This window comes from Pseudorca crassidens, chromosome 16 (assembly GCF_039906515.1).
Source record: "Pseudorca crassidens isolate mPseCra1 chromosome 16, mPseCra1.hap1, whole genome shotgun sequence".
In the NCBI taxonomy this organism is placed as follows: domain Eukaryota; kingdom Metazoa; phylum Chordata; class Mammalia; order Artiodactyla; family Delphinidae; genus Pseudorca; species Pseudorca crassidens.
In genome coordinates, this window is record NC_090311.1 from 38,817,958 (window position 1) to 38,839,760 (window position 21,803).

Sequence of the window (21,803 nt, forward strand, 5' to 3'; positions counted from 1 at the left end):
CATCTTCCCTCCCTAGAATGTCAGCTTCATACTGTTGAATCCTTAGCAGTTTGAAGTGGGTCTGGTATGTGGTAGGTGTCCAATATTTTACTGAAGGATTAAATGAATGAATGAAATAGTAAGTTCTTTGTAGGCAGGAACAGTACACTCTCTACTTGCCTCAGCTGTTATTAAATAGAATGCAACCTATTGTTGACTCAGTGAATGGAAAGTGATTGGGATCTTTTGCCAGTGATAGTCATTGATTCTGTTTTCCTCCTTCAAGTTGTCTGTTTTCACTTTAGGATTTGTTTTGAAGATACGGCAGTGAGGAAAAAAGCTCAACTTTAACTTGCATTGTTTCTGTACACTTTACTATTGTTAGCCAGGCTAACATTTTGGCTTTCACTACAAGTCTTTCTGTGTACCTTGTGTACATTCTGAATAGGAAAACACTCTGATAATTCTGCTTTCTTGACTCAGGACCATGTCTGGACGAAGACTTCGGGAGGCAGTTCAAGAGGTAAATTAAAAACGAAATAAAATATCCATATGCATTTTTATTTGGAAAAGAGAAAAAAATTCCCTGTCCCTGTGATCTGGCACCTTTTAAATTATTCTTTGCAAAGATGACGAGAGTTTTACACATCTTGAAAATAACGGCTGGAGGTGAAAATGAAATATTAATGGCATAAGAACAAACTTAAAAAATATAAGAGAACTATAGTAAGATTAAAATATTTCATTTGTATTTATGTACGAATAATTTAAAAATTGATAATGGTTTTATGGATTCAGTAGTAAATGACCCCAAGTACATTAGTATCTTATAGTCCTGTGTAAATAAAAATCTAACACATGTTAAAAATGCTGTATTTTATTTATATTTGTGATTTTCTTTACATTCAGAAAGTATTGTAAATGGTTCTAAGATGACATAATCAACAAATGTTTTATTATTTGGAGCTGGAAATAACTCCTGTGGTTAGCTAATATGTTCCCATTATACTTTTTTGGAAATTGATAAAATATCTGTATTTTGGTAATAAGAAGATTCTGCATCTGCAAATGCAATCGTTAAGATGTTTGGAGATCCATTGACTTGCCCAACTATAGTGCAGAGTTATGGCTTTAAGTTTTCCTAAGGGATCCTTAGATACTCCTGTATTCCTAGGCAGTTTAGATCATTAGGAAAAATATTGTTAAGATATTTATCTTACACTAATGATTCATATTTATAATTGTATGTTAAGTATAAGTAGGATGATAATACACTATAAGATGAAGAGTAATTTTATTGCACTCTCCCTTTCCCCCTAGGAATTTGCAACTTATGGGATGCTGAATATGACTGTTGTTATTTCGGGTCTATGCAATGTATATACACACTACATTACCACCTATGAAGAATACCAGGTAAAATTAAAAGTTCTCATCATTTAAATGAATTATACCCTGGTCAAGACTATTGCATCAAATGCAGAATTTCTTTGTGGACTTCCTCAATCATGTTTTTGAGAGGTGATTTTGTTTTAGGGCTGGTAAGAGAATGATAAGCCAGAGGTTGTATTTGGGAGTTCTAGGTTGACCATTTCCAAGTTCAGGTCAAAATTCTAGTCTCACTGACTTCCACTTTCCCTGAAATAAATTACTCTGTCAGGGGCACTGATAATAAGCCTGGGTTATGGCATACAACATTCCTAACTCTATCCTTAATACTTCTGGTGCCTTAAACTTCTGTAGAACCTGGGAAAAACTCCCATTGATAGCTTCTGTTTATTGAGTGCACTGGCTAAGCACCTTGCAAATGTGATCTTGCATAATCCTCACAGTTAGCCCTGACTGAAGTAGGGTATTATTATATCCATGATACAGATTAAGAAACAGAGCCTCAAAAAAATTAGGGAGGCTGCTGCCTGGTAATGCGTTTTTGTTTACAAATAGTACAGAAAGTAGCCCAAGTACTTTTAAACAACAGTAGTTAAAAATGTGAAAATGGTGTAGAGTTCCACAATTAATGGTTTCTAATACATCTGCAGGTATAACTTGGCAATCCATACTGTGGCACACAGGCTACCCCTTGACAAATACTCAGTAATTCCAGCAGTAGAGTCTGCCCTGCTGCCCTCTGTTGACTTTACTGAAGGGTCCCTGCCTTCTAGGAAATCCTGTTGAATAAAGGTTCTTAACTGGGGTAAACTTAGATGTGAATAAGTTTTCACGTATCCACTTTTTCATTTATCTGTAACTGTCTTTTAGCATCTCTTTCAATTATGAATGTAGGCAACAAATGACAGAATATTAGCTGTACCTCTGACTTTTGTCACCAGTAGGAACCATGAATATTTTTCATATCACAAATAGTTACTGCACGTCTGGAAATACCTTTTACTCTCATTGCTATTTTAAAATCACAGTAGTTATTAGATCTGCTACTAGATCTTGTTATTCAGTAGCATCATACAGAAGCACAAACATTACTCTATTGCAAAATTGGTTTATTATTGTTTGATTTCAGTTGAATGGGTTTCCTTTGTCAATCCATGTATTTTATTTTATGTGTTTAGAAATGTTGCTCTGAAAGGGGTCCATAGGCCTCAACGGACTGCCAAAGTAGTCCAGGGTGCAAGTAAAGTTAGGAACCCCTACTAGCTAGTCTCCTGGTTAGGGACATGAAAAGATTAGTATTAATTAACTAATTAGCTTATTCAGTCAACAGATACGTTTTGTGAGAGATACTGTACTAGCCACTATCTGGGCATAACAATGCCTTGCCCTCAAGACCACTAGAATTTATGGGCCAGTAAAAGACATAGAAGAAAGCAGACGATTACACTTCTGTGAAAGGGATGCACAAGGTGTTGTGAAAACGAAGAGAAAGAGCACCAGTTTAGACTGGGTATTTGAAGTTGGGGACTGGCAGATTTTCACGAAGATGTAGAATTTGTCCAAGTTATTGAGAGTGAGTAAGGACTAATTAAGCAAATAAAAGTTAGGGAGGGTGTTCCATATTGAGGGAGCTACATACACAAAGGTCCAGAGGGGCAGACTTAGTATATTTAAGGGGCCATAATTAGTTGAGTACCATGGAATTAGCATGATGACGGTAGTGAGACAGGGGCTAGGGTGGGAGGCAAGGGTTAGATCGATGGAGAGTCTTTTATGCTGTGCCTCAGAGCTTTGATTCAATAAGGAAGATTTTGGGGAACTGCAGTAGAATTTAGAGGAAAGAATGCTCTGTTGAAATCTGTAATTTAGAAAGCTCACTAGGCTGGCAGTGTAGGAAATGAATTGGAAGGACAAGTGTAGAGGCAGAGAACTGATGAAGAAGCTGTAGTTATGATCTGGGTGAGAGCTAAGGGTTTGACCAAGGTAAAGCAGTAAAGAAAGAGGAAAATGAAAAAATTCAAGAGATGTTAAGTAATGATGACTTGGAGACTTATAGGATATAGGATGAAGGAGAGAGAGGGGTCTAAGCTGACTGCAAGATGATCCTGGCATGGGAGACTGGAAGGATGGCCTTCACTGAGATGAAGAATGTTGCAGGGAAAGCTGATATATTTGGAGTGATGAGTTCCAGGTTAGATTTGATGAATTGGAGGTTTCTGTGGAACAACCAAAGCCTTGGCGCTCAGGTAAAAGGAGTTGTATTTGTTTCCATTTTATAGTTCTATGATGGGTTAAATGTCCTTCTCCAGATAGTTCCATCACCCCCCAGTTTATCCAGGAGTTACTAAGACTCTTATTTTTCCTCATTTTTTTCTCCTGCTGTACTCTTTAGGGGAAAACATTTATATTACAAGTACTTAAGATACACAAAAACTCAGGAGCTATTACTCTCTTTCAGGTTAACTGGACGGTTGGTCCAAATGGCATAAGCCAGGAGAATTCTTCACTGCCTTGAACAAGCAGTTGATGGGAGCCATTTACTTTTGCTGGTAAATGGAAATGCCCACTCTCCTTTGTCATAAGTAGTCTTGAATTATGTCAGTTTGGATTATGCAAGATGTGCAGTCATCACCCCTCACTAAAATGCAACACCTCTGTAAATGGATCGAAATAAGCAGAATGGTATAAGACTCTGTTCTGCCTCTCCTGCAGGCTCAGCGGTATGAGGCAGCATCCACAATTTATGGACCACATACTCTGTCTGCTTACATCCAGCTTTTCAGAGTCCTTGCTAAGGCCATTGCTACGGTAATCAAAAATTGTATGTTTATGTGTCTCAGGGGTGGGGAGATGCAGAGGGAAGCAAAAAAGACCTTAGCTTTGAGTGTTCAGTTTCTTTGAAAATCTTTATATTTAAAAATATTGTAGCTGTGAGGTATCTCTAAGAAGTGAAACTGGTAAAATAAATTCAGTCAGTTAACATCTTTTGGTAGTGACCATTTTTCATACCTATTATCCTCCCAATCACCTTGTGAAGTATGGAGGTATTTTTCCCCATTTTTCAGATGAGCAAATAGGTTCAGAGATGAGAAGTGACCAAGCTTACTATAACTGTGAGTTGAACCAGTGCTCTCTAATCTTGGTCATTTTCTCTCCAGTTGCTTCCTGAATTGAGTGGTTTATCAGTTCTGAGATGCCCATTTTCCATATTATAACATCTCTGAAATTGGGATGTATTGGTTTGGCCAAAAAGTTCATTCGGTTAATGAATACGTTGTTTGATAAAGTTCTTGGTGAAAATGAAAAATGTCTTTTACTTTTACCTAAAACTGAAGAAGCTTTTTGGCCAACTCAATATCTTCCAATCAAAGGAATCTTACAATTACAGTTAGTAGCATGTTTTCACTTTCTTGGTGGTTCAAAAATAATAATAGTTATTATAATCAATAGAGCCTTAGGTTTGATAAAGTACAACAGTGTCTTGGAATGTACACACACATTGTATCTACCTAAAATCTGTACACCTAAATAAGTTTACTTAAAGGAACTCCACTTGTGTAAATCTTCCCTCTGGCATATAGTTTATGTATGAAGCTTCACTCTGGTGTCAAAAGATTAGTCAATAAGCAGGATAAGGACTTTAATGTGATAAATGGACCCTTGTACAATACCACATAAGCCCCAATAAAGGCTGTGAGGCAATGATGGCATAGCAAAGACAATAAAGCCCTTTCACAGAGCTTGGATATATTAAATTGAAACAAAACTGCTGTTTCTGTAGGTCAAAATAGTGAAATATGGGCAATTTCATATGTCTCCATCTAATTAGTTATTGACTATGTATTTGAAGTTTCAGTACAAGGTATTTACTTCAGATATATTTTAATTATCAGGTTATTGTTTTATCATAATATTCTTTTCAATTTTAGGTCTGATACTTTTTTAAAAAACAGAACTATTTTTAGTTTTCATCATAAAAGCTAACTATTTGTAGAATATTCAGATTATACAGAAAAGTATAAACCTCTAACCCATCTCTAGAGATAACCACTGTTTAACTTTCATGCAATTACAGGTTTATAGCTCTTCCCATGGAAGTAGAGTCATCAAATTTTATAGTGATATTTAGGAAGAAAAGTGTGATTCATTTTGTGGAAATTTGTTTCAGAATTTTACAGTTACGTGTCTAAGAATATCTATGTGATCTTGGGAAAAAAAAACCCACTGAGTATCTGCAAGCTTATCTTCCCATTTGCAAAATAAGAATGATAACGAGTAGGTTATGTGGCTGCTGTCAAGATTAAACATATAAAGCAAGGATTAAAGTACATCAAATCCATATGAGGACTATTTAAAATTTGAGATTAGAATTTTGGTGACACTATTAAAGGTGGCAAATTTTGTGGAAAGTATAGATTAAACCAGTCATGATACAGGCTGATCTTAACTTTTAAATTAAAAATATATTTATTATATTCTTTAATGAGCACAGAGAAGGATTTAGGAAAAAACTTGGTAGTGACTTTGGATAAGAGAGACTCAACACTTTTTAAACCTTAAAAGAATGATTACAGTGTCATGTTACAGAGGCTTATCATGTGTTTCTGTCCAGAGTCATACAGTTAAAGAATGGCTGTCCCAGAATCTAAACTCGTGGAGCATGATTCCTAGCTTACACTCTAGATTATACTGCCTAGGGGAGTGAAAGTGTTACCTGTGACTGACGCTTTCTTCTAGTCACAAAAGTTAAAATTATGGACATCTAGGCTCCTATTTCAGCAGAGTTCCGCTCGCATTTTGTTGCAGTTGTTAGCTCTTGGGAAGAGGGAGAGGGAGTGGGAAAGTGAGTGTGTATGTGTTTGCTTTAATGAAGGCATTTTTGGGAATCTGGGGGGAAGGGTCTTGACGCTACATTGTATGCTTCTTAAGCAAATGCTCTCTGTTCTAGGATACAGTAGCCAATCTGAGCAGCGGTCCAGAGCCTCCATTTTTCAAAGACCTGATGGCCCCATTAATCCCTAATGCTGTGGATAGAGCGCCTGTAGGCACAACTTTTGGGGATGTCCTGCAGCCAGCCAACCCTAAATACAGAGTGGTAAGACTCGCAAAGAGGTCTTAGGATCCTTCAGAAGACTGTGTGGGGATGGGGGGAAAGATGTTTAATGTCACCACCTGCGTCAAATCATGCCTCGGACCAGCTGTTAGCAATAATTTAGAAAATTGTTCTTATCTCTGCAGAGGCTCTGAAAACATGAAAATGGGGAAGTATTTATTTTTCAGTTGGTAATTGTGGAAAATTGAATTTCTAAAATTCAAATTATTCCTTTTCTTTTTAAAGGGATTGTCCTGGAACCATTCATTGTAGCATAGAAAAGTTGTCTATGATATGTCAAGGATAGGAAAAGCACATAGAAATGAAACAGGATTTCTACCACTACTATCTGATATAGATCTTGTGTCTTGCAACTTTGCTAAATCATTTATTAGTTCCAATAGATATTTTTGGTGTGGATTCCTTAGAAATGTCTATGTATAGTATGTCATCTGTGAATAAGAACAGGTTTACTTATTCCTTTATGAATTTCTTTTGTGGATGCCTTTTAATTATTTCCTTATTGCACTGGCTAGAGTCTCCAATGCAATGTTGAAAAGAAGTTGTAAGACTGGACATCCTTATCTTGTTTCTAATCTTAGGAGGAAAAGTATTCAGTCATTAAGTATAATGTTTTCTTTAGAATTTTTGTAGATGCCCTTTATCAGGTTAAAAAAATTCCCTTCTATGTCTAGTTTGTTGAGAGCTTTTATGAAGAAAAGGTGTTGAAGTTTTTCAAATCCTTTTCTGTGTCTACTGAGGTGATCATGTGGTTTTTGTTTTTTATTCTATTAATAGGGTGTATTGTATTGGTTGATTTAAGATATTAAATAAATACCCTTTAGTAATGGTATATAATACTTTTTACATGTTCTTAAATTTGGTTTGCTAACATTTTTCTAAAGAGTTTTGTACTCATGTCCATGAGGGGCATTTGTAGTCTTCTTTTCATGCGTCGTCTTTGTCTGCCCTTGGTATCAGGGTGACACTGGTCTCAGTAAAGGATTAGAAAGTGTTTCCTCTTGTATTTTCTGAAAATGTATGCAAAAGATTGATGTTATTTCTTCCTTAAATATTGGATGAGATTTACCAGCAAAGTCATTTGAATTTGGGCTTCTTTTTATGGCAAAATTTTAAATCACTAATTCAGTTCCTTTACTCGTTTTAGGCCTATTCAGATTTTCTGTTCTTGAGTCAATTATGTGTCTTTCTAAGAGTTTACTTTGTCTTTAGGAATTTTCCCATTTCATATAATTGTCTAATGTGTTGGGATAAACTTGTTCATAATAGTCCCTTATAATTCTTTTAATTTCTGTAAGGTCAATAATGATGTCCCCTCCTTCTGCCTGATTTTGCTGACTTATGTCTTCAAAGAGCCATCTTTTAGCTCCATTGGTTTTATCTGTTTTTCCATTTCACTGATTTTTGGTCTAGTGTTTCATTTCTTTCCTTCCGCCTGCTTTGATTTTATTTTGCTCTTCGTACACCCTCTTCTTTTGCATTTCTTAAGGTGGATGCTTAGGTTATTTTTATGTTTTAGTGTCCTTTTTTAATTCCTCTGTTGGTTTTTTACTATGTACATTTTTAGCTGTTTTCCTGGTAGTTATTTTAGGGACTTGAAAAAGAACTCTGTTTCTTCTCTTTACACTCCACTCTCAATACTTCTGACAGCAGATGTGTGGAGGTTTCCACCCACCAAGTAACTCTCCAGTTCTCTGTGGACACCAATTTGATGTCCTACAATTCAATTCAATTCTGATGGTATTTACTTGGGGTTGGCACAGATCCCACAGGTTAAGGGCTCAGTCCCACTAGACTGCACCCTCCCCCTCACCTCCCGCTCCCCATACACACATATTTCAGACACCAGTGGCAAATCCAAGTTGTCACCTGTGCTTCTAACAGCCTGGCTATAAATTGGAGATTCCCATGACCTCCTCCTCAGGTTTAATGACTTGCTAGAATAGCTCACAGAGTTTAGGAAAATAGTTTACTTACTAGATTACCAGTTTATTATAAAAGGTTACAACTTAGGAACAACCAGTGGAGAGGTGCATAGGGCAAGGTATGGGGGAAAGAATGCAGAGCTTCTTCAGCCATGCCACCTTCCCAGAGTCTCCACATATTCACCAGCCTGGAAGCTCTCCAAACCGAAAACTTTAGGGATTTTTGTGGAGGCTTCATTATGTAGCCATGATTGACTAAATCATTGGCCATCGGCAGTTAACTCAACCTCCAGCTCTTTTCCCTTCCCTGGAGATCAGGGGGTTGGAGTTGAAAGTTCTAACCCTCCAATCACAGCGTTTGTTTGCCCCCATTCTGAGGTTATGCATAAGTCTGCAGCCACCAGTCATCTTAATAGCATACAAAAGACACGTTAGCGGAGATTCCAAGGGTTTTATGAGCTGTGTGCCGGGAAATGGGAGCAGAGACCAAATATATATATATATATTTATATCTCACGTCACAGAGCTATAATATGCATCTTAACTAACCACAGCCGACTTTAATATAATACTAACTTAATTCTAAAAAATACAAAAAGATTCTTCCCAAATATCTTTTTTCCCTTTCCCATTTTTGGTGATATTGTCACATATTATATCTACATGTAAATGTAATAATACAGTGTTACAATTATTGTTTTATAAAAGCTTATGTCTTTTAAAGACATTAAAAAAATCTATGAAAAAGTATATTTAGGGCTTCCCTGGTGGCGCAGTGGTTGAGAGTCCGCCTGCCGATGCAGGGGACACGGGTTCGTGCCCCGGTCCAGGAAGATCCAACATGCTGCGGAGAGACTGCGCCCGTGAGCCATGGCCACTGAGCCTGTGTGTCCGGAGCCTGTGCTCCGCAACGGGAGAGGCCACAACAGTGAGAGGCCCGCGTACCGCAAAAAAAAAAAAAGTATATTTATAGAAAAATTTTATTTACCTACATATTTACCAGTTCTGGTACTCTTTATTACTTTTTAAGAATTTGTATTATCATCTAGCATCATTTTCTTTCAGCTGAAAGGACTTCCTGTAGTATTTCTTGTAAGACAGTTATACTAACAACAAATTCTCTCAGCCTTTGTTTATCTGGAATGGATTTATCTTATCTTTGAAGAATGGTTTTGCTGCATTCTTGATTGAAAATTTTTTTCTTTTATTACATTGATATGTTATCCTGTTACTTTCTGTACTTCACTCTCTAATGAAAAGTCAATTGTTAATTTTATTGTAATTTCTCTGTAAGAAATGAATCACTTTTGCTGCTTTCAAAATTTTCTTTTTGTCTAAGTCTACCACTAGTTTGCTACAATATATCTAAATGTGAATCACTTTGTGATTATCCTACTTGGAATTTGTTGAGTTCCTTGGATCTATAAGGTAACATTCATCAAATCTGGGAAGTTTTCAGCCATTATTCCTTCAAAAAGTTTTTTGTTCCTTTCTCTCTTTCTTCTAGTTTTGGAACTTCTGTTTTGTGAATGTCAATATACTCGGTGTTGTCCCACATGTTTCTGAGGCTCTGTTAATTTTACTTCAATCTCTCTTTCCCTCTCTATTCTTCATATAAGATAATTTATGTTGATAAATTCTAGTTCACTTATTCTTTCTTCTGTCATCTCACATTTGCTGTGAAATCCCTTTAGTGAATTTTTCATTTCAGTTGTTGTGATTTTCAACTCCAGAAAATTCTCTTCACTGTGTCTCTGTTTGTTAAATCATTATCATCATACTTTCCTTTAGTTCTTTAAACCTGATTTATATTAGTTCTTAGAACATTTTAATAACAGCTCCTTTGAAGTCTTTGCTAAATCTAACATCTGGGGACACAGAGAAGCAGTTTTGATTGTTCCTTTTTTCCGCTTAGTATGGGTGATACTTTCTTGTATGCACATCTCATTTCATTGTTGTTGTTTGAATACTGCATGTTTGTTGATATATTGTAGCAACTCTGGATTCTAGCTTCACTTCCCCACCCCAGAGTTGTTATTTTCGTTTATTTGTTTGCTCATTTAAAACTTGACTGGACTAATTAGTAAAGTCTGTCTCTCTCACAGTGTATGGCTGCTATATCTTTGCTCAGTTTTTTATACTTGATTTTAAGTCTCACTCTCAAGTGTTGCTTCTGTGATCACAGAACTTAATGTTCAGCTGGATATTGTTCAGAGTTTGTATTTAGGTGGCTCAAGGAGTAAGAATTTCAATCTCTGCTGATGGAACTGTGTGGGCTAGGGTTTGCATTCAAACTTCAGACCATTTTCAGTTTTCCCCAAATTTTAATTTCCACTGGGGTCTCTTGTATCTCCTCTGCACATACATCCAGACATTAGCCAGGGATATATGAGTGGTTTGGGCCTGCTCTCTTCTCTGTGTATGATCATAGCCTCTGATTAGTCCAGGATAGGATAAGAGCTTATTAAAACCATGACAGTTATCTTCCCCACAAACTATTAAATCACCAATTACCAGTCTAGCCACTATCCCTCAATGTTTGCCTTCCACTGAGATCACCACTTTAAATGGCTATGTTCCAAATTAAGTAAGTTCCTTCTGGCAGCAGCAGAAAAGCTGTTGATTTTATGGCCTTCCCTGCTCTGGTTGAAATATAGTACTACAGAGGATGAGAGCAACCCTGGTAAGAACACCAAAAACTTGCACTGTGCTTACCACTAAGTTTAGTAGTTTTAATGAACAAACATTTCTCAGCTTTTGGTTGATAATTGAAGTGCTAAAATGGTTATTTTTAGAGTTACATATGATCCAGCAATCCCACTCCTGGACATATGTCCAGAGAAAACTCTAAAATGATATAGGCACCCCAGTGTTCACAGCAGCACTATTTACAATAGCCAAGATATGGAATGGAAGCAAACTAAATGTCCATTGACAGATGAATGAATAAAGAAGATATGGTATTATATAATATACAATAGATACTACTCAGCCATAAAAAAGAACGAAACAATGCCATTTGCAGCAACATGGATGGACCTGAAGATTATCATACTAAGTGAAGTAAGTCAGACAGAGAAAGACAAATATCATATGCTATCACTGATATGTGGAATCTAAAATATGATACAAATGAAATTATTTACAAAAGAGAAACATACAGACATAGAAAATAAACTTTTGGTTACTAAAGGGGAAAGTGGGGAGGGAACAAATTAGGAGTTTGTGATTAGCAGATACAAACTACTGTATAGAAAACAGATAAACAACAGGGTCCTACTGTTGCACAGGGAACTATATTCAGTATCTTGTAATAAGCTATAATAACCTATAATGGAAAAGAATATGAAAAAAAGTATATAACTGAATCACTGTACACCAGAAACTAACATGACATTGTAAATCAACTATTTCAAGAGGTAAAATAAAATTTAAAAATGGTTATTTTTGACAGTGTTGTCTATTTACATAGTTGCTTTTTAGGGAGGGGACCTACTGACCTCCTCACTCTTTCATGTCAGAAACGTCTGTTCTATACCACTGCTGTTTGAATTGGCACATTATATTTGTAGTGGGGTTGTCTCTCATAGTTAAGGTGAGTGTGACTAAGCAGGAAATTGTGATGGTAAGAAGAAAAATCAAGGACAAGAACGCTTTTAAGGATTAGGAAAATTTGGCTAACTGGATACAAATTTTATTTTTTTAAGTGAACCATGATATTGGCTGCAGGACTGATTGCTCTATATAAAGAATATACTGATTTTTGCAGAAAATTCTAATTGTTGTTGAAACATTTTGCTAACCATTGGTGAGACTGGCTAATTTGATAATCTCACTGGTGAAAATGAAGAAAATTAGAAAAAATAAATTAATGCTAGTTATTCAGGGGAGTTAACAGTAAAGTAAATAATTGAACAGCACATCTCAGTTTAGATGGTCATCATTGATTATGAATCCATGGACTGTTTTTATTAAAAAAATGTTTTTAATATGGGCTAGGTCTTAGAGGATGAATAGGAGTTCACAGAGCCTGTCAAGACATACCACCTCTAGGTATATGGACTATAGAGGGCCTAAGGTGGAGCAGCAGGTGGGAAATTACCTGTAAAAGGTCTTGTGTGCCATAGTAAGTCATGTGAAGACTTACTTGTTTGTTGGTTTGTTATTTTAAAAAATATTTTTATTGATATATTATTAACATACAATAAACTACATATTTAAAGTGTACAGTTTGGTAAATTTTCACTATTAAGGCCATTTACTTCTTCTTGAATGATATTTAGTAGTTTCTGTATCTCAAGGAATTTGTCCATTTCATTTCATCTAAGTTATTTGAATTTGCAGGTGTAAAGTCATTGCCAATTTTTCCTTATTATCTTTTACATATCTATAGAATCTGTATTGATGTCCCCTGTTTTATTCCTGGTACTGATAATTTGAGCCTTCTGTTTGATTTTTATCTCTTGATCATTCTGGCCAGTGGTTTTATTCCATTGATATTTTTCTGGTCTTTGTGTTACTGTCATATATTTTACTTTTATATGATTTATCAACTCCATCATGGATTGTTGTTATTTTTAAACAGTAGATTATTTTTAAAGAGACTTAAATAATAAGAGAAAAATATTATATTAACTCACAAATTAACAACTGACCCTTCATTTCTTTTTGTAGATCCAAATTTCCATTTAGTGTCATTTTCTGTTTGCTTGAAGGACATCTTTTAACATTTTTCTTTCTTCTTTTATATGTTTGAAAATGTCTTTACTTTCATTTTCATTTTTAAGAATATTTTTACTGTTTATGGAATTCTTGGTTAGCAGTTTTTTCTTTTAAGACCTTAAGATTTTGCTGTACTGTCTTCTGGTTTGCATTGTTTTCAGTGGGAAAAAAAATCTGCTGTCATCCTTATGTATGTTCTACTCTGTGCAGTGTGTCTTCTTTTTCCTCTTGTTTTTAGAATTTTTTTCTTTTTATTTCTAGTTTCCAGCAATTTGATTTTAAAGATCCTTGATGTCATTTTTTTTTTATGTTTCTTGTGCTTGGAGTTCATTGAGCTTCTTGGATTTGTGGGCTTAGAGTTTTCAGCAAATTTGGAGAATTTTGGCCATTATTTATTCGTTATTTTTTTCTGAATTTCTTCCGCTCTTCTATCCTTTGGGAACTCCAATTACCTATATATTAGGTGGCTTGAAGTTGTTCCAGGGCTCACTGCTGCTCTGGTCATTTTTTTTCAGTCTTTTCCCCTTTTGAATTCTGTATGGTTTTTATTGCTGTGTCTTCAAATTCAGTAATCTTTTCTTCTCCAGTGTTTAATTTGATAATTCCAGTGTATTTTCTTTATAGATACTGTAGTTTTCATCTCTAGGGGTTTGGATTAGGTCATTTTAAATAAAAAATCTTCCACATGTCTACTTAACATGTTCATTCTTTCTGCTAGATTTTTGAACACACAGAATAGTTATAAGAACTGTTTTAGTGTCCTTGTCTACTAATTCTATCATCTAATTCATTTATGGGTCAGTTTTGATTGAGAGTTTTCTCATTATGAGAAGAGCTTTTCTTTCCTTTGTATGCTTGATAATTTAGATGTCAGACATTGTGAATTTTTATCTTGTTAGGTGTTAGATGTTCTCCTATTCCTGTAAATATTTTTGAACTTTGTTTTGGGGTGTTATTGAATTATTTGGGAAGAGTTTGATTTGGGTGGGTCTTCGTAAGTTTTTAGACAGAGCTGCTTTTATTCTAGGGAAAATCTCTCCACCATGCACTTAAGGTAGAATTATTTTGAATTATGAGTTTTCCCATCTGGCTGGTGGGAACAGGAACTTTTCACAGTTCTCTATGAGCCTGGGATTTTCTCTCTATTTCTTTTAAATGATTCTTTTCCTAGGTTCAGGTACTTTCCTTACATGCATGCAGAGTTGAAGGGAGCCTTCTGCAAATCTCCAGAGTTCTCTCTCTGTGTACCTCTCCTTTCTATGGTCCTCTCTTTTCTCTGATACTCTACCCTGTGAACTCAAGACCACTTGGTTGTCTTGGACTCCCACATCTATTCCTTAACTTACATAGACTGCCTAGCATTGCTTGATTCTGCCTCCTTATGCTGTGGCCTGTAAACTGTCTGAAGGCATAAAACTGAGGCAATTGTAGGGCTCATCTTTTTCATTTTCTGTCACTCAAGGATCACTGTTTTCATGCCTACTGTCTTTAAAACCATTCTTTAATACATATTTGTCCAGTTTTTTTAGTTAGGAGAAAAGTTAAATACACACCTTGTCAATCCATCTTGTATCTTTTATATGTAAGTGTATATGCAAGTATAAGTCATCCGAATAAACCACATTCACAGAAAGATATACAAGATGAAAAGGCAGAGGGCTATGTACAAGATGAAGGAACAAGATAAAACCCCAGAAAAACAACTAAATGAACTGGAGATAGGCAACCTTCCAGAAAAAGAATTCAGAATAATGATAGTGAAGATGATACAGGACCTCTGAAAAAGAATGGAGGTAAACATCGACAAGATGCAAGAAATGTTTAACAAAGATCTAGAAGATTTAAAGAACAAACAAACAGAGATGAACAATACAATAACTGAAATGAAAACTACACTAGAAGGAATCAATAGCAGAATAACTGAAGCAGAAGAACGTATAAGTGACCTGGAAGACAGAATGGTGGAATTCACTGCTGCGGAACAGAATAAAGAAAAAAGAATGAAAAGAAATGAAGACAGCCTAAGAGACCTCTGGGACAACATTCAACTCACCAACATTCGCATTATAGGGGTCGCAGAAGGAGAAGAGAGAGAGGAAAGGACTTGAGAAAATATTTGAAGTAATTATAGTCGAAAATTTCCCTAAAATGGGAAAGGAAATAGCCACCCAAGTCCAGGAAGCCCAGAGCGTCCCATACAGGATAAACCCAAGGAGAAACACACCAAGACACATAGTAATCAAATTGGCAAAAATTAAAGACAAAGAAAAATTATTGAAAGCAGCAAGGGCCAAACGACAAATTACATACAAGGGAACTCCCATAAGGTTAACAGCTGATTTCTCAGCAGAAACTCTACAAGCCAGAAGGGAGTGGCATGGTATACTTAAAGTGATGAAAGGGAAGAACGTACAACCAAGATTACTCTACCCGCCAAGGATCTCATTCAGATTCGTTGGAGAAATCAAAAGCTTTACAGACAAGCAAAAGTTAAGAGAATTCAGCACCACCAAACCAGCTCTACAACAAATGCTAAAGGAAATTCTTTAAGTGGGAAACACAAGAGAAGAAAACGAGCTACAAAAACCAACCCAAAACACTTAAGAAAATGGTCACAGGAACATACATATCGATAACTACCCTAAATGTGAATGGATTAAATGCTCCAACCAAAAGACACAGGCTTGCTAAATGGATACAAAAACAAGACCCATATATATGCTGTCTACAAGAGACCCACTTCAGACCTAGGGACACATTCAGACTGAAAGTGAGGGGATGGAAAAAGATATTCCATGCAATGGAAATCAAAACAAAGCTGGAGTAGCAATACTCATATCAGATAAAATAGACTTTAAAATAAAGAATGTTACAAGAGACGAGAAAGAACACTACATAATGATCAATGGATCAATCCAAGCAGAAGATATAGCAATTATGACTATATATGCACCCGACATAGGAGCACCTCATTACATAATGCAACTGCTAACAGCTATAAAAGAGGAAATCAACAGTAACACAATAATAGTGAGGGACTTTAACACCTCACTTACACCAATGGACAGATCATCCAAAATGAAAATAAATAAGGAAACACAAGCTTTAAATGACACAATAGACCAGATATATTTAATTGATATTTATAGGACATTCCATCCAAAAACAACAGATTACACTTTCTTCTCAAGTGTGCACAGAACATTCTCCAGGATAGATCACATCATGGGTCACAAATCAAGCCTCAGTAATTTTAAGGAAATTGAAATCATATAATGCATCTTTTCTGACCACAATGCTATGAGATTAGAAATCAATTACAGGGAAAAAAACGTAAAAAACAGAAACACCTGGAAGCTAAACAATACTTTAGTAAATAACCAAGAGATCACTGAAGAAATCAAAGAGGAAATCAAAGAATACCTAGAGGCAAATGACAATGAAAACACGATGATCCAAAACCTATGGGATGCAGCAAAAGCAGTTCTAAGAGGGAAGTTTATAGCTATACAAGCCTACCGCAAGAAACAAGAAAAATCCCAAATAAACAATCTAACCTTACACCTAAAGGAACTAGAGAAATAAGAACAAACAAAACTCAGTTAGCAGAAGGAAAGAAATCATAAAGATCAGAGCAGAAATAAATGAAATAGAAACAAAGAAAACAATAACAAAGATCCATAAAACTAAAAGTTGGTTCTTTGAGAAGATAAACAAAATTGATAAATCATTAGCCAGACTCATCAAGAAAAGAGGGAGAGGATTCAAATCAATAAAATTAGAAATGAAAAAGAAGTTACAACAGACACCGCAGAAATAAAAAGCATCCTAAGAGACTACTACAAGCAACTCTATGCCAATAAAATGGACAACCTGGAAGAAATGGACAAATTCTTAGAGAAGTATAACCATCCAAGACTGAACCAGGAAGAAATAGAAAATATGAATAGACCAATCACAAGCAATTAAATTGAAACTGAATAAAAATCTTCCAGCAAACAAAAGTCCAGGACCAGATGGCTTTACAGGTGAATTCTATCAAACATTTAGAGAAGAGCTAACATGCATCCTCCTCAAACTCCTCCAAAATATTGCAGAGGAAGGAACACTCCCAAACTCATTCTATGAGGCCACCATCACCCTGATATCAAAACCAGACAAAGATACTACAAAAAAACAAAATTAAAGACCGATATCACTCATGAATATAGATGCAAAAATCCTCAACAAAATACTAGCAACCAGAATCCAACAACACATTAAAAGGATCATACACCATGACCAAGTGGGATTTATCCCAGGATGCAAGGATTCTTCAATATATGCAAATCAATCAGTGTGATACACCGTATTAACAAATTGAAGAAGAAAAACCATATGATCATCTCAATAGTTGCAGAAAGAGCTTTGGAGAAGATTCAACACCCATTTATGATAAAAACTCTACAGAAAGTGGGCATAGAGAGAACCACCTCAACATAATAAAGGCCATATATGACAAGCCCACAGCAAAATCATTCTCAATGGTGAAAAACTGAAAGCATTTCCTCTAAGATCAGGAACGACACAAGGATGTCCACTCTCACCACTGTTATTCAATGTAGTTTTGAAAGTCCTAGCCACAGCAGTCAGAGAATTAAAAGAAATAAAAGGAATCCAAGTTGGAAAAGAAGAAGTAAAACTGTCACTGTTTGCAGATGACATGATACTATACATAGAGAATCCTAAAGATGCCACTAGAAAACTACTAGAGCTAATCAATGAATTTGGTAAAGTTGCAGGATACAAAATTAATGCACAGAAATCTCTTGTATTCCTATACACTAATGATGAAAAATCTGAAAGAGAAATTAAGGAAACACTCCCATTTACCACTGCAACAAAAAGAATAAAATACCTAGGAATAAAACTACCTAGGGAGACAAAAGACCTGTATGCAGAAAACTATAAGACACTGATGAAAGAAATTAAAGATGATACCAGCAGATGGAGAGATATACCATGTTCTTGGATTGGAAGACTCAATATTGTGAAAATGACTATACTACCCAAAGCAATCTACAGATTCAATTCAAATTACCAATAGCATTTTTTACAGAACTAGAACAAAAAGTCTTAAAATTTGTATGGAGCACAAAAGACCCCGAATAGCCAAAGCAGTCTTGAGGGAAAAAAATGGAGCTGGAGGAATCAGACTCCCTGACTTCAGACTATACTACAAAGCTACCGTAATCAAGACAATATGGTACTGGCACAAAAACAGAAATACAGATCAGTGGAACAGGATAGAAAGCCCAGAGATAAACCCACACACCTATGGTCAACTAATCTATGACAAAGGAGGTAAGGATATACAATGGAGAAAAGACAGTCTCTTCAATAAGTGGTGCTGAGACAACTGGACAGCTACATGTAAAAGAATGAAATTAGAACACTCCCTAACACCATACACAAAAATAAACTCAAAATGGATTCGAGACCTAAATGTAAGACCGGACACTATAAAACTCTTAAAGGAAAACATAGGAAGAACACTCTTTGATATAAATCACAGCAAGATCATTTTTGATCCACCTCCTAGAGTAATGGAAATAAAAACAAAAATAAACAAATGGGACCTAATGAAACTTCAAAGCTTTTGCACAGCAAAGGAAACCATAAACAAGATGAAAAAACAACCCTCAGAATGGGAGAAAATATTTCCCAACCAATCAACGGACAAAGGATTAATCTGCAAAATATATAAAGAGCTCATGCAGCTCAATATTAAAAAACACAACCCAGTCCAAAAATGGGCAGAAGACCTAAATAGACATTTCTCCAAAGAAGACATACATATGGCCAAGAAGCACATGAAAAGCTGCTCAACATCACTAATTATTAGAGAAATGCAAATCAAAACTACAATGAGATATCACCTCACACCAGTTAGAATGGGCATCATCAGAAAATGTACAAACAACAAATGCTGCAGAGGGTGTGTACAAAAGGGAACCCTCTTGCACTCTTGGTGGGAGTGCAAATTGATACAGCCACTATGGAGAACAGTATGGAGGTTCCTTATAAAACTAAAAATAGAATTACCATATGATCCAGCAATCCCACTACTGGGCATATACCAGAGAAAACCATAATTCAAAAAGACACATGCACTCCAGTGTTCATTGCAGCAATATTTACAATAGCCAGGTCATGGAAGAAACCTAAATGCCCATTGACAGATGAATGGATGAAGAATATGTGATACATACATACAATGGAGTATTACTGAGCCATGAAAAGGGACGAAATTGGGTCATTTGTAGAGACATGGATGGATATAGAGACTGTCATACAGAGTGAAGTAAGTCAGAAAGAAAAACAAATATTGCATATTAACGTCTATATGTGGAATCTAGAAAAATGGTACAGATGAACCGGTTTGCAGGGCAGAAATTGAGACACAGATGTAGAGAACAAACGTATGGACACCAAGGGGGGAAAGCGGCGGGTTGGGGGGCGGGTGGTGGTGTGATGAATTGGGAGATTGGGATTGACATGTATACACTGATGTATATAAAATGGACGACTAATAAGAACCTGCTGTATAAAAAAAAAAAAGAATAACAAAGTATAAGTCATCCATGGAAAGTTTTGGCTTTCCTTATTTAATTCAGTCCATTTCCTAGATGTGTATGGGAGGGAGATGTAAGAAGTTATCCAAGGCTGAAGAAGCCATTTTAATGTGCTGTCACTAATTTGAGCTATAGCTCTAAATCTTCACCTATATCTGAATCTACCAAAAGCAAATCCATTGGCCCAAAATTCTGAAGTAATTTGTTGCCCCCAAATTCCTGTGTCCATTGTTACAAGTGTATTTTCTCTAATATTCTCAGAAGACAACTTCACTTGATTAAACAGAATACAATCTCTACAGGTACCCAAACTCCTAGAAACATTTCCTAAATAATGGCCCAAATATGAGCATGGCATAAAGTACTTTTATTAGAAGTCATAAAATGAGTTTTTATTTTCAGGGAGAAGTTGTTGAAGTTACATTTGTAGGTGCTAACCCGAAGAATTCAGCAGAGAACAAGGTAAGCATCATTGATTCTTTGTACAAATTTAAGTCCACTTTTTAGCCTTTCATTTACTTAAGTATCCCTACAGAGCTTAACAAAATAAAGGTAAAATATTCCAACTTGCTTTTCATCTTATTTTGTAGGTGTGAGAAAATTTTCAGTGGGAACAGTTAACGTAGAGTTGAGTCTGGGAAAAAAGCCCACAGGAAACATTTAACTGGTTCTACTTACGATCACATATAGCACAATGCATAGAGAATGGCATTGTCTCTTGAGATGATGAAGATTTGAATACAGTTCCTATTTACATATTCCAATTTTAAAACTCTATTGAATTTGGTAAAATAATCCTAAGGCCAGTGTGACATGTATCTTTGTCTCCTCTCCTCTTCTCCTGCACTCCTGACTCTGGTCCTGCCTCTACTGTTGTGGAATGATCATGGATCCCTGGGTGGACGCTCTACTGGCTTGGAGCCCTGGCCCATGCACTTTACTTTTTCTTGCATTGGCCATTTCCCTAGTTTTTGCTACTGGCACTAATACGGTATTTATTTATTAAGCTTGAAAAATGACACAAGAAATACAGATCCCATGTAAAAACAGACAGTATAGAAGTGCTTAAAATAGAATGTGAAAATACCTCTCTTTTCATAAACATTTTTAGAGGTAATCACTGTTGACAGTTTGTTACATATCATTTCATAGTTTTTTGTTTTTGTCATGTATTTATATATGTATATATGATAAAGTATATATAATATATCTATGAATAAAGTAAAGTAATTTTACTCCTCTGTAACTTCCTTGGAATGTTCATATGACTACACAAGCAATAACCAGACACATTCTAGTTGTAAAAATTCAAACAACAAAGAAATATATAGAGGAAAAAGAAAGTGGGTTTATGAAAGTGATTTCAAGGTCAGATTTTTTAATAGGGTGGAGAATGCATTCACTTTATCTATGAGCCATTCTTCGCAGAGCCCACTGTCACTTATAATCCAAAATACCTTTCTTCCAAATAAGCCTTCCCATCTCTGTTTATTAAAATATGGTTATTCCTTTGATAAAAATTGTGACAATATGACATTTTCAAATATGATATTGGGGAAATTTTTTCTACCGCTTGGGTAGTCAACATGCACATGTTTGAAATAACTTCTCTAGGCAGTCAAGTCATGCCAGAATATTTACATGTTTACAACATTACTTTCTAAAGATATTAAAGTGCTATAGCAAGACTGCAGGATTAGCTGTAATCTGACATCCTTAGGGTAGAGAAATACTGTCATCATTATTGCCGTGGAGAAACAGTAGACTAAACTGCTTAAAGCGCTATAATGAGAATAGAATTAATTTCTAAGAATGTTTTGGGACTTGGCATAAAACAATTTCTGGTGCCCTTTATTATTAGTAATCATCACTTCCTCACCACTATTTATTGAGTGCTTACTCTTTGCAGGTACGAGGCTAAAGTTTTACATACATCATCACATGAATCTAATTTAATCCTCCCTACTGCCCAATGAGTTTTGTTTTATTATCCGTGTTTTACAGGTGAATAAACTGAGGCTTAGAGAGATTAATTAACCTGTATGAACTAATTATGTATCT

The 21,803-nt window shown here is 35.6% G+C and overlaps 1 protein-coding gene across 4 annotated transcripts in view; it reads left to right on the forward strand.

Annotated features, from left to right (window-relative positions):
* The window catches only part of ASAH2 (N-acylsphingosine amidohydrolase 2), a 79,422-nt gene that overhangs the window by 51,912 nt on the left and 5,707 nt on the right, over window positions 1-21,803 (forward strand). For all 4 annotated transcript variants that reach the window (XM_067710140.1, XM_067710138.1, XM_067710137.1 and 1 more), the window contains 5 exons: window positions 463-502; window positions 1,300-1,395; window positions 4,081-4,176; window positions 6,317-6,463; window positions 20,145-20,204. In XM_067710140.1, coding sequence (XP_067566241.1) covers window positions 463-502; window positions 1,300-1,395; window positions 4,081-4,176; window positions 6,317-6,463; window positions 20,145-20,204 — 439 coding nt within the window. The remainder of the gene's footprint in view (window positions 1-462; window positions 503-1,299; window positions 1,396-4,080; window positions 4,177-6,316; window positions 6,464-20,144; window positions 20,205-21,803) is intronic.